The following is a 15,503-nucleotide window of genomic DNA, read 5'->3' as shown; positions in this document are numbered from 1 at the left end:
GAATTCGAAATTGCATAAACAGTATCTTCCGTCCCTAATAATTTATCACCATTTGACATGACACGGATTTTAAGAAATGTAATAGAAGGTGAGTTTTTAAAAAATGTAATAAAAGGTCAGTTGAAAAAATTAGTGGCACATGATTCTACCTTTATATAGTATTAGTTTTAATGTTTTATTATAAAATACTAGTGAGAACGAGTTAGTGGATATCTGTCAAACAGGGTAAAAGTAAATTGTGAATTTTTTTTTAGAGAATGATAAAAGTAAAAACAAGTGATAAATTTGCAGAAACTATATTTTTTTAAGACTTTGTCTCCGGTATCAACTATATATTCAGATAATTTCAGTTTAGTATGGAGTTACTTATTTGATAGTGTTTATTTAAGAAAATAATTGGAGAAAATCCAAGATCTTAACTTACAAAGATGACAAATCCAAGCCCCTTGGCCTAGCGGTAAAGGGTGCTGGATACCGCGTCCATCGTTATAAGAGTTGATTTGTAATTTCCTGCTTCATATATATGATATAAATATATGAAGTTAATTTAAAAAAAAAAAAAAAAACTTACAAAGATGACAAATGACATGTCGGCACAAGCACAGACTATCCGATGATGATCTCCCCAACCCCACACCATCTATGATCTATCGATTAATTAATTCTACCGTCGCCTTTCTGGATATTCTTTTTACTAGTATTTCATTTCATTTGATTCATTGCTTCTTGGCGCTTCTTAATTTCCGGTCGAAGCAATCGCAAACCCTAACCTCCCTTTCTCGATAGCCTTCTCCTCTAATTGTTTCCCATTGCCATTTTGTCCGAGGTTGCAGAATTATTGGGATCCTGAGGATAATTTTTGATGCCGCACTGAAGTAATCGGTGATCGCTACCTCTTTAAAGGATGTGGTTTTCCTTTTGGCGATCCAGGGATAGACTGTCGTTAGATGAACTCAGGTACTTCTATACAAACTGCATATTTTTATGCTACTTTTCGTTGGTTTACTTGTGATTTCTCCTTCTTCGGATCGAAATTAGCTTAGGAGCCATAGGATACCTTTTGTTGAACGGATGATATCTTATGGAGTAGAAATTTATGCTTCTGTTACTCAAGTGAATAGAACCCCTTAGACTGAGACTGAAATTAAATTTCTTCCCGAAAGTGACACCCTTTTAGGGACCAAACTATATTGAGATCTGACGGTGAAATGGTAAGACGCTTCTCCTCTATCCAATAGGTTGAGGGAATCGATGTCTTTGTAAAAAAACTCTATTGAGATCTGTCAAAACAACTTAAGCGTCTTCCTTCATAAGAAGGAATGGATAGGTGGTTTGAATTTGTTCTTTGAGGGTGCAAATCCCATGTATATCCCCAAAGAAAATGGTGTAGTATATGCAACTAGTGTACCATGACAGCTTATATTTACTGCCTTTTGGCAAGTCCTTGACTAGGCAAACTAGACAGTTTGTGCAATCCTAATGCATAGTGACTCATATATTCTGCAGATTGAAGCTTGCAAGAAACGCTAATCTTTTAGCTTAGTTTCTTATTGAGGGTATTTCTGTTTGGGTTTACTTTTTTATGCATTAAGGCATAGGTTATAGCTTATCTTTTCAAGGAATAAGACCAGATGAAATGGGCTTTAGGAAATTGTTTGTACTTCTTTGATTTATCTTAGAAAGATACTGAAGATTTATGGAACACCGGGTTATATACTTAAATTTCATTAAGAATATGGGATTTACACAATGGTTGGACCCCTTATATGGTGTTCTGATTCTTGGGAAGCTTGGAATTTTAGATGTGGAATCATAACTGAGATTGGCATTTTGGTGCTGTGAAGGAAGTGAGTATAATGTTTAATTAAAGTAGTTTAGCTGTATCAGATTAAATCTTTTTTACCCACCAAGCTTAGAATGCATCATCCCCATGAGCTTAAGATGATTTCTTTGTGTTCTGACTGATAATATCGTTGGCACCATCTGTATGTGACTGTGTGTATAATCCCGAATGCAATTTGGCTCTCAAAATCTCTGTCTTTTATTTCCTTGTGTTTGTTGTCTTCCCCAGATTCATTGTTGATCAACTGATAAAAGTTCAAGTCGTAAATGAGGTTAACAAAGTAAGTCATTGTCTTGCTCTCACTGTTGGGTGTTCCAGATTCTGTTTCTTAACCTCATCGTTATGTGGTACATGGCCAGGAGTTTGTTATTGAGGCTTTGAGATCTATTGCGGAGTTGATAACATATGGTGACCAGCATGATGCTGCCTATTTTGAGTGGGACTTCAATCCATTGTGTTTGATATGCTCATATATCCTCTTAAAGTTTATACCATGTTCTTTTTCATTCAATTCTTATCACTTTGGTACCTTTTAGGGTTTTCATGGAGAAGCAGGTCATGGGCGAGTTTGTACGCATATTAAGAATATGTAAATCTCTGATCGTCTCACGCCAGCTATTGCAGACAATGAGCATAATGATCCAGAACCTGAAAAGTGATCATTCCATATGTAAGCTCGCATAATAACTTCTGAATCTTAAGCAGCCATATTTTCCAAGTCTGTCCAGCTCATGGATTCTCTAAGAAGTTTTTCTTTGCATATTGTGCAGACTATATGTTTAGCAATGAACATGTTAACTACCTCATTGCATATCCTTTTGACTTCAGAAATGAAGAGTTGTTATCTTACTACATATCCTTCCTAAGGTGTGTTATAAAGTAGCTTTCTCTTGCAGTTCTTTCTCAACTACTTGGTATATGTTTTTGATTTCTGACTTTGGTTTTGGCACTGCATCTGGACTGAGAAGAGCGATAAGTGGGAAGTTGAACAAGGATACAATTTCACTCCTTGTTAAGACAGAAAGTGTAAGTTTACAAGTCTTTTACTAATACCAATGGCAGTGTTGTTTTTCCTAGCACCTTCTCTGTAATTCAGTTGTTGTCAGTTTTCACTTGTTTCAAGCATGGATTGAATGATATGCATATGCACATATCTTCAACCTGGCCTTTGAACTTGATTTATGAATCATCTTTTATATTCTATTATTCTTAGTTTATTATTTCCAGAATAAGTTGATTACTAGTACCCACAATTTTTACCATTTGTTTTGTATAGAAGAGTTTTGAACATAAATACATAATAGTTACAGGGAGTACCTTTGGATTAGTTCATCTGGTAATCCATTGTTAGAAATGCTAAAAGCTTATCTTTCTGTTATAAATCTAAGTTCATTGGTTTAGTTAATTAGTTGACCTCTAAATTGAACACTTGTCCGAAGTATGTTTAAAAGAAAGTTTAGAGCTAGGTGTATTTCTCCACAAGCTCAAGTAGACTATCAAATCAATTGTAGCATTAGATTAGCTAGGCCTAGGACAACTAAAACCAGTACAAATGGGGTATGCTACACTGCACATCTTACTATTTTCGTGCATATCAGAGTGTGCATAGTTAGTAATTATGGTGTCACCCTGGCCTTCTCATCTTAGGAACCAGAAATAAAAGGAAAGTGAGTATCTTGATTCTACAAGAGATTTTCTTTTGGAAATGTTTTGGATTATCTTACAATATCCACATGACACTACCAACAATTAGTACGAAATTGCCTTTAAGAGTCTTGCATCTATTGAGTAGAATATAGTAGAGAATTTCTAAAGAAAACTGAAATTGAAACAGGCCATTGATGGCTATGTTTTCAACACCTGTGCCACTGCCAATTTTGTCTTAGTAAATGTGGAGCAAAAAAAATTGAATGGAAAAAATATACTCCATGTTGTTTTCACATATCTCATTTTCTTTGTTCTTCCCCCTTTTGTTCCTATTGGTTTTAGGAGGAAGTAGTTGATTTCCCTCTTTATGTTGAGGCGATACGGTTTGCATTTCATGAAGAAAGTATGATCCGAACTGCTGTTCGTGCTTTAACCTTGAATGTTTATCATGGTGAGCTTTTCTTAGTTTGACTTTGGTTTCATAACCAATATGGTTTAACTCATAATGACCCAATGTATTAAACAATAAGCTTGGACTGATTTGCAGTTGGAGATGACACTGTAAATAGATTTGTATCCAAGGCCCCACATTCAGATTATTTTGTGAACTTGATCGAATTTTTTCGAGATCGGTGTATCCATTTGAACTCAATTGTTTCAAATGCTAAAAAGTAAGATGTGGAATGTCATATTTCCCTATGATTTTTTCTGTTGTTACTCACATGAATAATTATTTCTTGAATAGGAGCCGAAGTGCAGAACTTTCGTCTTCCATTCTTTCTGCTGTTGACGAGATTGAAGACAATCTCTATTATTTTAGTGATGTTGTTTCTGCTGGAATCCCTGATGTTGGGAGGTTGATAATGGACAAAGTTCTGAGGATTCTGATATTTCCGTTGATCTTCCCATCCTTTAGTAGGACTGAAGCAGTCAAAGTACACTCACCACTCTCTTCATTTTCCCTAATTTATGTTTGTGTTTTAATTTTCTACGCTTCTGGGAATTGTTATGAGCTCTTTATATTTGGTTGATTGCTGGTTTTATGGGTCTATATAAATATTTTTGTGACTATCTTAGTCGTATACATGCAGGAATCAAGTCTTGGGGCCGTCACTTCTTTATATTTACTTTGTTGCATTCTGCGCATAGTAAAAATCAAAGATCTGGCAAATATTGTTGCTGCTGCTCTTATATGTTATCCAGATATCTTTCCTGAGAGTTCGGAGGCTAAGCTCAACGGTAATCTGCCGAGCCATGCTTCTTCAGATGTACAAAGCCAAAATAATGACGCAAGCAGTCAAAATTCTGAATCTGATACCGAAAATCATACACCTCTCAGTGCCTTCAATCATAACTATAGCAATATGAGATTTGCTCTGAGGTATTTAATCCTTTTTTCTCACATATAGCTTCGTTTATTTATTAGTTATTTTTTCCTCAAGGCATTATTGCATTTGATTGCTGAGCAGCTCTTCCATTGAAAATGTTATTTTTGATATAGATTGGTGATCTCCTGTCAGTCTGTAGTTGAGTTTAATGTTAGATGATCACTGGGATAGGAACCTATGTAGCACATTGAACATGCCTCTAATGTATGCCTTCTGTCATTATTGCATTATTTGGAAATAGTCTTGTAACTATCAGGTAGCATAGCGCAATAGAGAATGATGATCCCCTGTGTCTGAATCTTTGTGGGACCAAAGTATTTTAACTATTTCATGACTCAAATCAATGACATGGATTCAGGAAATTCACATGAATTGCTGTTGCCTGTTTAAGTTCTTAGAGATCCTTTTCCTTTCCAGAGTATTGCTTAACATGCCATCGATAACCAGTTAACTATATTTGCTACCACACGATGCTTTTGAAATATTGGCATGCTCACTCATTTGGTTTTGTGCTTGCTGGAGAGATTCCTATATTTAAGTGAAAGGTAAAGATAAGAATGATCTATGCTTGGAAATAGTTGAATATAATGGAAGTATGGAATGCTATTTGGGTTTTAAATGACTAAATGGATTTAGAAGTATACTTTATGGAACGAATGGTGAGAAAAATTCTACTATAATGATTACTGGTCATGACACTGGACTCTTAGTTGTAGTATTTCATTTTCTCCATTGTTCCTCTAGCTGATTGTTTGGTGAATTATTGCTGAATAAGGTGGAACGAGTGATAATTTGTTGCTAAAAATTTCCGGTTTATTCAATGAAACTCATTGAGATATTGTTAGCCTTCACTACTGCCAGAAAATAAGAGATTTGCATGGTACCTTCTGCATTAAACTCTAATATGTTTATTTGTGCAATTGTACAGGGAAACTTTGCTTTCATTTGTTGTCAGTGGAGATGAAGTTCAAGTTGCAGGCTCCTTAAATGTTCTAGCAACATTGTTGCAGACAAAAGGTCCTACAACTCAGATTCTCTAGCTATTGGCTGATAAACCTCATTAGCACTTAACTAACTCAATCTATGCATTTGCAGAACTAGACGAGTCAATGGTTGATGCTCTTGGCATACTTCCACAACGCAAACAACATAAAAAGAAACTGCTGGTATGTGGTTGGAAGTATTATCCTCTGTTCTCTTGACTAGTTGAGAAATATTAGCCAGTAGCATGCATAATATGTGCTGCGGCCTGCTTTTATTTAGTTCAAGTTACTTATGGTGATGTAGTCTTTTACCGCTGATAGACCAGCATGTACGATATGTGCACATTTCAGTAATGCCTGCTTTCTTGTGTGCCTACAGCAAGCCTTGGTTGGGGAAGATTCTGCAGAAGAGCAACTTTTCTCATCAGAAGGTGCTAAGGTCAAAGATGGCATTAGTGGCGAACTTGACCTCTATCTGCAAAAATTGAAGGTATAGAAATTTTTACGTCTGCTTTTCCTTGTTTAACTTGTTTTTTTGCTTTCTTGAGTGACACATCAATGTTTGAAAGAAAGAGATAAACATCTTTTTTCAAGTGATATACTGGTATTTAGCTCTCTGGAATTGATTTAGCGACTGCCTCTCCAAGTTACTTGATGCTTGAGAGCGCTCAGAGCAGTTTTGCTTGCTTGTATTTTCCTATTGATAAAAATTCTAATCAGTTTATTTTAGACATTGTTTCCACATCCTCTTTGTTTTTCTTGACTTTGCATTTTAGCTTGATAAGTTCTGACTCTGGCTGCTATTGTCTGTTACTTTTAAGTCTACTGGATCAATTCAATCTTAACTTTATCAATAGTATACTCCCTCTGTCCCATAAAAATATGTGCACTTCCATTTTCGTCCATCAAAGAAAAATATTGTCATTCCATTTTTGGAAAGTTATTCAATTCAATAATGTAGGTCCCACTATCCACTTACACTACTTTAACTACCATTCTCCTCCTCTCTCTTACTTTACCATACCATTCTCCTCCTCTCTCTTACTTTACCAATTTTATCTTAATTCCCGTGCCATACACATTGCCCATATTTTTATGGGATGGAGGGAGTATAACTTATCATACCTTGTTACGTCCAGCAGGAGTATGCGGGAATTTCATGTGCACACCCAGAGGTTGGAGCGAGTCCTCGCGTGCATAGATTTCAAGTATGTACTTTTTACATTCCAGAAAATAATATTTGTTGTGTGTGCCTATATATTATGCTGGTGTCATAACGTGCTAGGGCTCACTAGGTAGCATCCAATCTTGTGGGTGCAAGTATATTTTTAGTAGTGTCTTCGCCTCTTCGGGCAATAATCTTAATAATGAAATCATAAATTGTATGCTGTCCATTTGATGAATTTGTTAAATTTGCTGCTGCAAACAGATAAAGTATTCTGAGTCTCAGCCACAAAAGTTAACTTTCCCTTGTATAATCATCTTGTATTTCCCTTTACATCCTGGTCTAATTCTTCCGAGGAGGCCGAATCAATTTATACACTTAAGTGTATCCCTTGGTACTGCTTAATAAACAGTGAACGAAACTGACTTTGAGAGAAGAATTCTTAATTATAAATTATACTATAATATTTTCTTGTTATATAATATGAAGGGTCATTGTTTATTTCACGCTTTTAGTTCAAATGCTCTTTTAAGTTTTAACGGATTATTACTCTTTTAGGTACTCGATTCGTTGGTTAGTCTCTTCTGCAGATCAAATATCTCTGCAGAAACATTGTGGGATGGTGGTTGGCTTTTGCGGCAGTTGTTACCTTACAGCAAAGCGGAGTTCAACAGCCATCATCTTACTTTGCTCAGAGTAAGTAAAAAAATATGGAAACTGAAGCTTACTTGCAGATGGATATCTGCTTGCCTAGTTGTGAGGAAGTTTTAGTTGTCCTTGGCCTTTGAGGCATCTTACATACAGTACTATCTCAGAGCCTTGATTAGTGATAATGAGAAAACTCTCTTAAGTAGATCTCTGGAAAATGTTACTCTATTGACATAACCATTTCCTGTGATATTGTTTATCCTCCTTATGGTCATGCTGAAATCTGAATGAGAACTTCACTAACCAAACCGTATACTTCTAATAAGTATCTTGTGGTATTCCTTTGGTTATAAGTGGAGTATAAGCCATCAGCAAGTAGTTAAGTACTTAAGCATATAATGAGAGGTTCTGTCTGTAGGATTCGTTTCACCATTGCACTGCTCGTGTTCTAGAGGAGGCTAGAGGAACGTGGTCTGATTTATTATTGGGAGTTATTTGTGATGAGTGGAGAAAGTGCAAAAGAGGTATGCCATTTCTCACCTTTCTCCTATTTAACTAAGAATGATTTGTTTTGTATTGCATATTAATTCATGGTAAACAATCGATCTGTTCAGCAATCGAGGCATCTTCTCCGCGAAAAGATCCAAAGTGTATTCTATTGCCGCCATTCAAATCTGCCAATGACGGTCACTCTCTCTCTATCTCCTCCTCCCCCTGCATGAATGATCTATGAACATTTTTAGAAACATGCATCTTATTGTTATTCTTCTGTCTTACAGAGCATGCATCATCTGAATCATCATTTGCTGCTGGAGAGAGAATGTGTGAAGCAGTGAAGGTTGTCCTTCAGTTATGATATTTTCATTAATATGAGGATAAAGTCTATAACATCTGCTTCAGTAGGCATAGAATGTGCACAAATACTATGTACTCTGTAGCACCTAGACCTGTGCTCACACGTGTAAATGACATGCACTTTCGTAGACAATCATTGTATATTATTGACAAATTTCTCACCTCCATAGGTTTTTGCGCTGCTTCATCATCTCCACATTTTCTCGCTTGGTAAAGTTTTGCCAGATCAACCTCCTGTATTCTGTTCTGTTGATACTCCAGAGAAGTCCAGAGCAAGGATTGCTGGTTTACATCTTCCAGAACTTAAACCAAATGCTGAAATAAACCTTGGTAAATCAGATTTTAATTGCATCTTGTTTGTGAGTTTCCATCATCGTTCCTGGCGTTGCATTACCAGAAGCGTCATAGGCCATATACGGACTGAGCTTGCATGTGAATAATTAGTTGAGTCAGGGTTTTGATTTCACTTGTTTTCTTTTAATGGACTTGGTTTCCCATTTATCTTCAGTTGGTGCAATTCCTTGTCGAATTGCATTTGAAAGGGGTAAAGAACGCCATTTCTACTTTCTAGCCCTCTCTATGGGTAGCTCAGGTTGGCTTGTCCTTGCGGAGGAATTACCAGTGAAACCAGGACGAGGATTGGTACGAGTTGTGGCACCATTGGCCGGATGTAAGGTGAGTTGCTATCTCAAATAAATCTTTTACCCCATGATTAAAAATTAGTGTTTCAGTGAATCATGCTGAGAAACTGTAATAGTGAACCCTGTTCAGTAAAAATGGAGGGTTGCATGAGAGACGAGAGAAGCCTTCCCTCATCTTATTACTATGGCGTGTAGGACTAGGGTAAATGATCTCTTAACATCTGAAGTACTAAAGCTGAGTAGCTTTTCAAGTTGTATCTTTTTGTGCTTTCAATTACAGATAATGCACTTGGTATCTTATCCATTTATTTATAGTGCCCTGTGTAAGGACATACTATTTCTTACCTAACACAAAATTATTGAACTTGAAGGATATGGCAGCTGCTTGATCCCATATTCACATGCTTCCCTTTTCTGTTTCAGCCAAGAGTAGACGATAAACATTTAAGGTGGCTGCACCTTCGAATCCGTCCTTCCTCATTCCCATTTACTGATACTGCTACGTATACTGCCCATGGCAAGGTAAAATCTAAAGCTTTGGTTGATGGAAGGTGGACTCTGGCGTTCCGGGATGAGAAATCCTGCAAGAATGCAATGTCCATGGTTGAAGAGGAAATGGAGTTGCAGAGTTGCATGGTGGAGAAAAGCCTAGAACCTGTACTCGAACTAGAACAAAGTACAGACCATTCGCAACTGTCTGAGCATGTAGAGGATGACAACACAGTGTGAAAGCGGAGCTCATGTTATTTTTTTGCAGAGGTTTCAAACGCTCGGTTAGTTTTCAGTGTCTCAGCCTCATGTATGTGAGTTGTTCAAAAGGAATCATCAGGCACAGAAATGTATAATAGGGCATGTAGTAGTTAGTGCCATTCTTTGTATGTAAATATATATACGCTGTGTCTTTTGTATTTGAGATTCTGTGACTAATTAATCTGATCTGAGGGAGCCCAGTTTAGATGTTGCTTCAACCTATTTATGAGCTTTTGTAACATTACAGAGTTTTTCAAGAGCTAATAAAAGAGAAGTTCATTTTTGTCACCTCTTTCTCTAGCAAGCTGTGTCTGTCATTCACAGTCTCTCTCTCTCTCAAACATTTTGTTAATCGTTTATGTGATAAAGGTTCTGGATTAGCTGGGCTGCATAATTTTTTTTAATTGATTTTGGACGGAAAGGAAATGATAGGTATCAAAGTGATGAGTATCTTATATATATACACACTATTATTAAGATTATTTTTTTGGATGGAGGCAGTATGTTTTTATTCCAATTTTATTACGTATACCAGATGATAATGGTCAATGAAATTTAAAAGACTTCAATTTCAAAAATCACAAAATTCTAATTACTAGATTGCACTAGAGACTCGTAGACTTGCAAGATTCATAATCCCTCCGTCCCGTAATAGGAGTCTTATTTAGTTATGATACGGGTTTTAAAAAATGTAAGAAAAAATGGGTTGAATAAGTTAGAGTGGAATATGAGTCTTATTTATATATATTCGTTTTATAATAAAATGTGAGTGAAATAAGTTGATAGAATATGAGACCTACTTATCATTTATGGTAAAAGTGAAATAAGACTCTTATTGTGGGACCTATCGAAATGGCAAAACATGATTCTTATTATGGGATGGAGCGAGCAACAAGACAAGAAAAAATATCATGTATACAAATTATTCTCATAAATAAATAATCAAAATATCCTGTATAAATTTTGTTAATGATGAGTCAGTTTGTCTCTCTTCCACTGCGCCGTACGATCCCCACTCACAGGTTTCCGTTGCTCACTTTGACTTTCGTACGCCCAACCGTACGCCACACTCGCTTCCCACATCTCGCCGTTGATCATTGCTGGCCTGGCCCAATCAACGGTCACGATGCCACTTCACCGAGTCCATTTTCATCATTCGTGACGTCACTCTTCACATGCTATTATCATAAACATTTTCAAACCCAACTTGTATCGTTAAAATACAAAATAGAAATAAGAAGTTATCGTTAAAATTCTGTGTGTTCCTTTTCGAGTTATATCATGAGTCAATGCCGAATCAAGTAGTAGTACGGTTGATCGAGTTTGAGTTGAAATGAAGATGAAGTCGCCAATCCTTCTCCTCACAGACGATCTCCTCCTCAAAATAATCTCCCTCCTAACCGACGACACCGATCGCAAATCACTCCGCTCCACATGCAAACCCTTCCTCCACCTCGACTCCCTCCTCCGCACCCACCTCCGCCTCCTCCACCCCGACTTCCTCCCTTCCCTCCTCCCTAAACTCCCCTCCCTCTCCTCCCTCGACCTCTCCGTCTGCCCCCGCATCGACGCCGCCGCCGTCTCCCTCCTCCTCCCCTCCGCCCCCCGCCTCACCCGCCTCCACCTCGCCCGCTGCTCCGCCCTCCCGCCCCACTCCCTCCGCGCCCTCGCCACCGCCTGCGCCAATTTACAAACCCTCGACCTCTCCTACTGCACGTCCTTCGGCGATCTCGAGGCGGCCGCGATCTCCGCCGCCGCGTGCCTCAGGGACCTCAATCTCGACAAGTGTCTCAACGTCACTGATGTGGGGCTGGCTCAGGTCGCTGCGGGATGCCCCGAGCTCGAGAGGCTCTCCCTCAAATGGTGCTTCGATGTGACCGACATTGGGATTTGGTTTCTCTCTAAGAAATGCCTGCATTTGAAACGCCTTGATATTTCATACCTCAAGGTAACCGATTCATCTTTGATTTTTGTGAAAAATCTGTAAAAAATGATGATGATTGATGCCAATAGCAATATGGAATGTATTGATAGTCTCATCTATTCTTATCATTGACTTGGATTTGGATTAAGGTTTCGAATGAGTCGTTTCGTTGGATTAGTGGAATGGAGAAGCTGGAGGCGCTGCAAATGGTTGGGTGTGGATCGGTGGATGATAATGGCTTGCTGCATATTGCAAATGGATGTGCTTCGCTTAAGGTTAGTCACTTCATTCATTATCACGGTTATAATGTTGTGACTTGTGAGGGTTCAGGCGATTCAAACCTGAACTACACATTAGTATGATATTATCCGTTTTGGGCTAGGTTTTGTTTTTGGGACACTTCACAAAAGGCCTCACACTAATGGAGGTTTTGGTAGCTTTTATATATTGCTTGCAACTTTACTCATTGCCAGATGTGGAATGTGGTTTTGCACCCCAACAAGTGCAATTCACAATTAAATACAATATTGATTTTATGCTTAAGTAATCTGAATTGTATGTCTCCTTCTACATTCTTGGCAACTGCATATATAGTTAGTTACTTTTATAATGAATAAGAGAGTAAGTTGTTCCTCCTTATTTGCAGTACGTATTTTGTGCTATTTGTGATTACAATGTTAAATGTAAATTGACTTTGTAGCATTCAGAACTAATGTTTCTATCTGAGGTTGTAGTTTTATCTGAGTTTTTATTTAAGGAGATGATTTCAAATGACCCCCATTAATGGAGTGTAACTTTTCTAAAATTGATAAACCGACAGTCAGAAATAATGCTTTCCTTAAATGCTTAACAGGATGAGAGAATCTAAACTATATTCGATTTGCCGAATCCTTCATGCCCTTTTGAACTAATTCACTCCGGGCTTCAGCGGGCCGAGATGGGCTTTGAAGGCCTAACATGGCCTTATTTTATCTACCAAACAGCCAAATAATCCTTATAACTATATTCGATTGTCTCTATCTGCTGGTTGAATTGTCATAACTTCTTAATACAATTGAACCTTCGGTTCTAGTACATATTTGTCTATTTGGAAAATTCAAGAATCATCTAGCATCAGCACCTATATTTTGATCTCAAAATAGGTGTTTATAGGCGCAGGTTTTCCATGTTACCTTGATTTATATTTTTCAGGTAATTAACTTTTTTTTATCTGTGTGATGAGTCAATATATGGTAATGGTACTAATATTTTGCCTCCATCTTAATATCTGTGATCATCAGCAGTTTCAGTTCTTACCTTCTCTGTGTTTACTTAATTAGCTGCATTTCTTTAATTCTTTTATATCTATATGAGATATTTATAGTCGAATGTGATGGTTTATTGCTTGTGGTCTTGAACATGGTTATTCCAGCTACCTCATAGAGTCGTAGTCGAATATATATAGTTTAATTCCTGATCCATGCACCAAAGCCATTCACCTTTTGTTTTAGTTAGTCCATCAATACCAACTAAATAAGAACATGTAATACCGTAAATCTCTGGTTCTTGAATGGTGTCCAGGTATTGGATATATCAAGATGTGACAGATTGAGCATGGATGCACTATGTTCCGTTATCCATGGACATAATCGTTTATTAGAGCTTCACGCAGGCTACTGTTTTCCAGTAAGTGCTGTCCTCTTTTTATCTCTGAGCTATCGAGAAGATCTTTCTGTGCACCAACTATATGTAAAACGTGCCATTGGACTGCCAGGAGCTTTCTATGTCTTTTGTCGACCAGCTCAAGGACCTAAAGAGCCTTAAAATGCTGAGAATTGATGGGGCACGAGTTCGAGATTCTATGTTAAAATTCATCAGCAACAACTGCAAGTGTTTGACAGAAGTGGGACTTGGAAAATGCAGAGTGACGGACACGGGCATCTTGCATCTTGTGACGGGCTGTGTTAATCTCAAGGTACTTGATTTAACATGTTGCAGCGACCTCACTGATTCAGCCATACTAGCTATTGCACGTTCTTGTCGGGATCTCTTGTGTCTTAAGTTGGAATGTTGCAACTTGCTTGGTGAGGGTAGTCTCAACCATCTCGGGTCTCACTGCAGATTTCTTGAAGAGATTGATCTTACAGATTGTTCTGGAATAAACGATATAGGTAAATCTAAACGAACACAAATGTTAGTTTTCTTATTCGACACTGCATGCTTCACTCACGACCCCTGATTGTGCTTATTTTCTCTGTTTAATACTCGTTTTAAACTTTTTTTGTGCTGAATTTGGCAGGCTTGAAGTATCTATCAAGATGCTCGGAGCTTGTATCGTTGAAACTTGGACTATGTGTTAACATTTCAGACAAAGGATTGTCTTATATGGCTTCAAATTGCTCAAAGATTCGAGAACTTGATTTATACAGGTACGACATTATAATTTCGCCCACGATATTATTTGAGGGTACAGCTTGTGGTATGATATACTGTATTTAACTCCATCCAATGTAGGTGTGAAGGAATAGGCGATGGAGGTTTAGCTTCTATATCGCGTGGCTGCAAAAAACTGAAGGGGCTAAATTTGTCATACTGCGATGGAGTCACTGACGAAGGGATGGCGTATTTAAGCTCGCTTGAAGAACTCTCCAGCCTTGAAATGCGATCTCTTCGAAACATCACTGCTACTGGCTTGACAAAGCTTGCTGCAGGTTGCCGGAGATTAGCTGAATTGGATGTAAAAAATTGCAAGGGAATTGATGACTCGGGATTTTGGGCGTTGGCTTACTACTCGAGGAATTTACAACAGGTATGTACTTATGCTTGGTGATAACACGTTTCAAATTCAAAGATGATAAAAGATAAGACAAAATAAAATAATGATCATATTGTAGTATAGTTTAGTAGATAGAGAGGGTAGAGTTTCTTGTTATAGTATGTCGTCACAGAGTTGAACAATGGTTTTTTTGTGTTGTCGAAGAATATTTTGATTTGTGAGTATTTACCAAGGCTGAGTCTGAGGTTGGTTTGAAAATTGATGGTGGCAGATAAATTTGAGTGGGTGTGCGATCTCGGACGTGGGGCTGTGCATGGTGATGGGGAACTTAACTCGGCTGCAGGATGCGAAGCTGCTGGACCTTGCCCGTGTATCAGCAGATGGTGTAGAGGTCGCCCTCCGAGCATGCTGCGCGTGCCTCAAAAAGGTTAAGCTTAGTGCATCTCTTAGGCGATTGCTTTCACCTCAAATAATACAGACCTTGGAAGCAAATGGATGCAAGATTAGATGGGATTGATGCTTTTAAATTGTATCAAAATCATTATGTAATGTTTTTATATTTTTAAGAGGTTCAAATATAAGCTAGCTACGTAACGAATGACAAGACTGGGGCCGGTTTTTGACATTTTCGAGGACGACATTTTTGACATTCAACTCGACTCCCCCAACAAAAAAGGGATTGGATTAGCAAATGCTTGATAAGTAGAGTTTCCAATCAAAATTCAAGAATGATTATCCTATATTTTTCATCTCCCAACTAATCAACTTTTGTTTAAAAAATTTCTTCAACTTTTGTTAAAAATTTCTTCGTCAAGATTCAAGTTCCTTATATTATTAAGCGTTAGGTAGGCATAAGACTAATTATATAAGTGGTTGTGTTGTGGACTAATTATGCCAACCATAT

The 15,503-nt window shown here is 37.7% G+C and overlaps 2 protein-coding genes across 4 annotated transcripts; both read left to right on the top strand.

Moving 5' to 3' along the window:
* The first annotated feature begins 590 nt into the window (after positions 1-590).
* Positions 591-10,208, top strand: LOC121751554 (protein TRANSPARENT TESTA 9-like). 3 transcript variants are annotated; one of them, XM_042146317.1, is made up of 21 exons: positions 591-957; positions 2,072-2,123; positions 2,203-2,279; positions 2,380-2,513; positions 2,614-2,710; positions 2,812-2,869; positions 3,833-3,941; positions 4,038-4,161; positions 4,236-4,425; positions 4,582-4,871; positions 5,807-5,895; positions 5,974-6,044; positions 6,241-6,351; positions 7,004-7,069; positions 7,585-7,722; positions 8,093-8,198; positions 8,289-8,360; positions 8,454-8,512; positions 8,700-8,859; positions 9,038-9,204; positions 9,594-10,208. In XM_042146317.1, exons 1-21 carry the CDS (start codon positions 905-907, stop codon positions 9,897-9,899), a joined length of 2,529 nt encoding a protein of 842 aa, XP_042002251.1. In that variant the 5' UTR covers positions 591-904; the 3' UTR covers positions 9,900-10,208. The 3 variants fall into 3 exon arrangements, with proteins under 3 accessions (XP_042002251.1, XP_042002244.1, XP_042002256.1); XM_042146310.1 differs by having other exon boundaries at positions 7,001-7,069; XM_042146322.1 differs by lacking the exons at positions 591-957; positions 2,072-2,123; positions 2,203-2,279 and having other exon boundaries at positions 2,381-2,513; positions 2,592-2,710; positions 7,001-7,069.
* Positions 10,209-11,183: 975 nt separating this feature from the next.
* LOC121751531 (F-box/LRR-repeat protein 3-like) lies at positions 11,184-15,253 on the top strand. Its single transcript, XM_042146286.1, has 7 exons — positions 11,184-11,868; positions 11,994-12,119; positions 13,405-13,509; positions 13,598-13,994; positions 14,123-14,252; positions 14,338-14,632; positions 14,871-15,253. The coding sequence occupies exons 1-7, from the start codon at positions 11,254-11,256 to the stop codon at positions 15,114-15,116; spliced, it is 1,914 nt and encodes a 637-aa protein (XP_042002220.1). The 5' UTR covers positions 11,184-11,253; the 3' UTR covers positions 15,117-15,253.
* Positions 15,254-15,503: the final 250 nt, after the last annotated feature.

This window comes from Salvia splendens, chromosome 1, assembly GCF_004379255.2.
Source record: "Salvia splendens isolate huo1 chromosome 1, SspV2, whole genome shotgun sequence".
Classification (NCBI taxonomy): Eukaryota; Viridiplantae; Streptophyta; class Magnoliopsida; order Lamiales; family Lamiaceae; genus Salvia; species Salvia splendens.
Note: the sequence above shows the minus strand (reverse complement) of the source record. Positions and strands in the feature narration are given on the sequence as shown.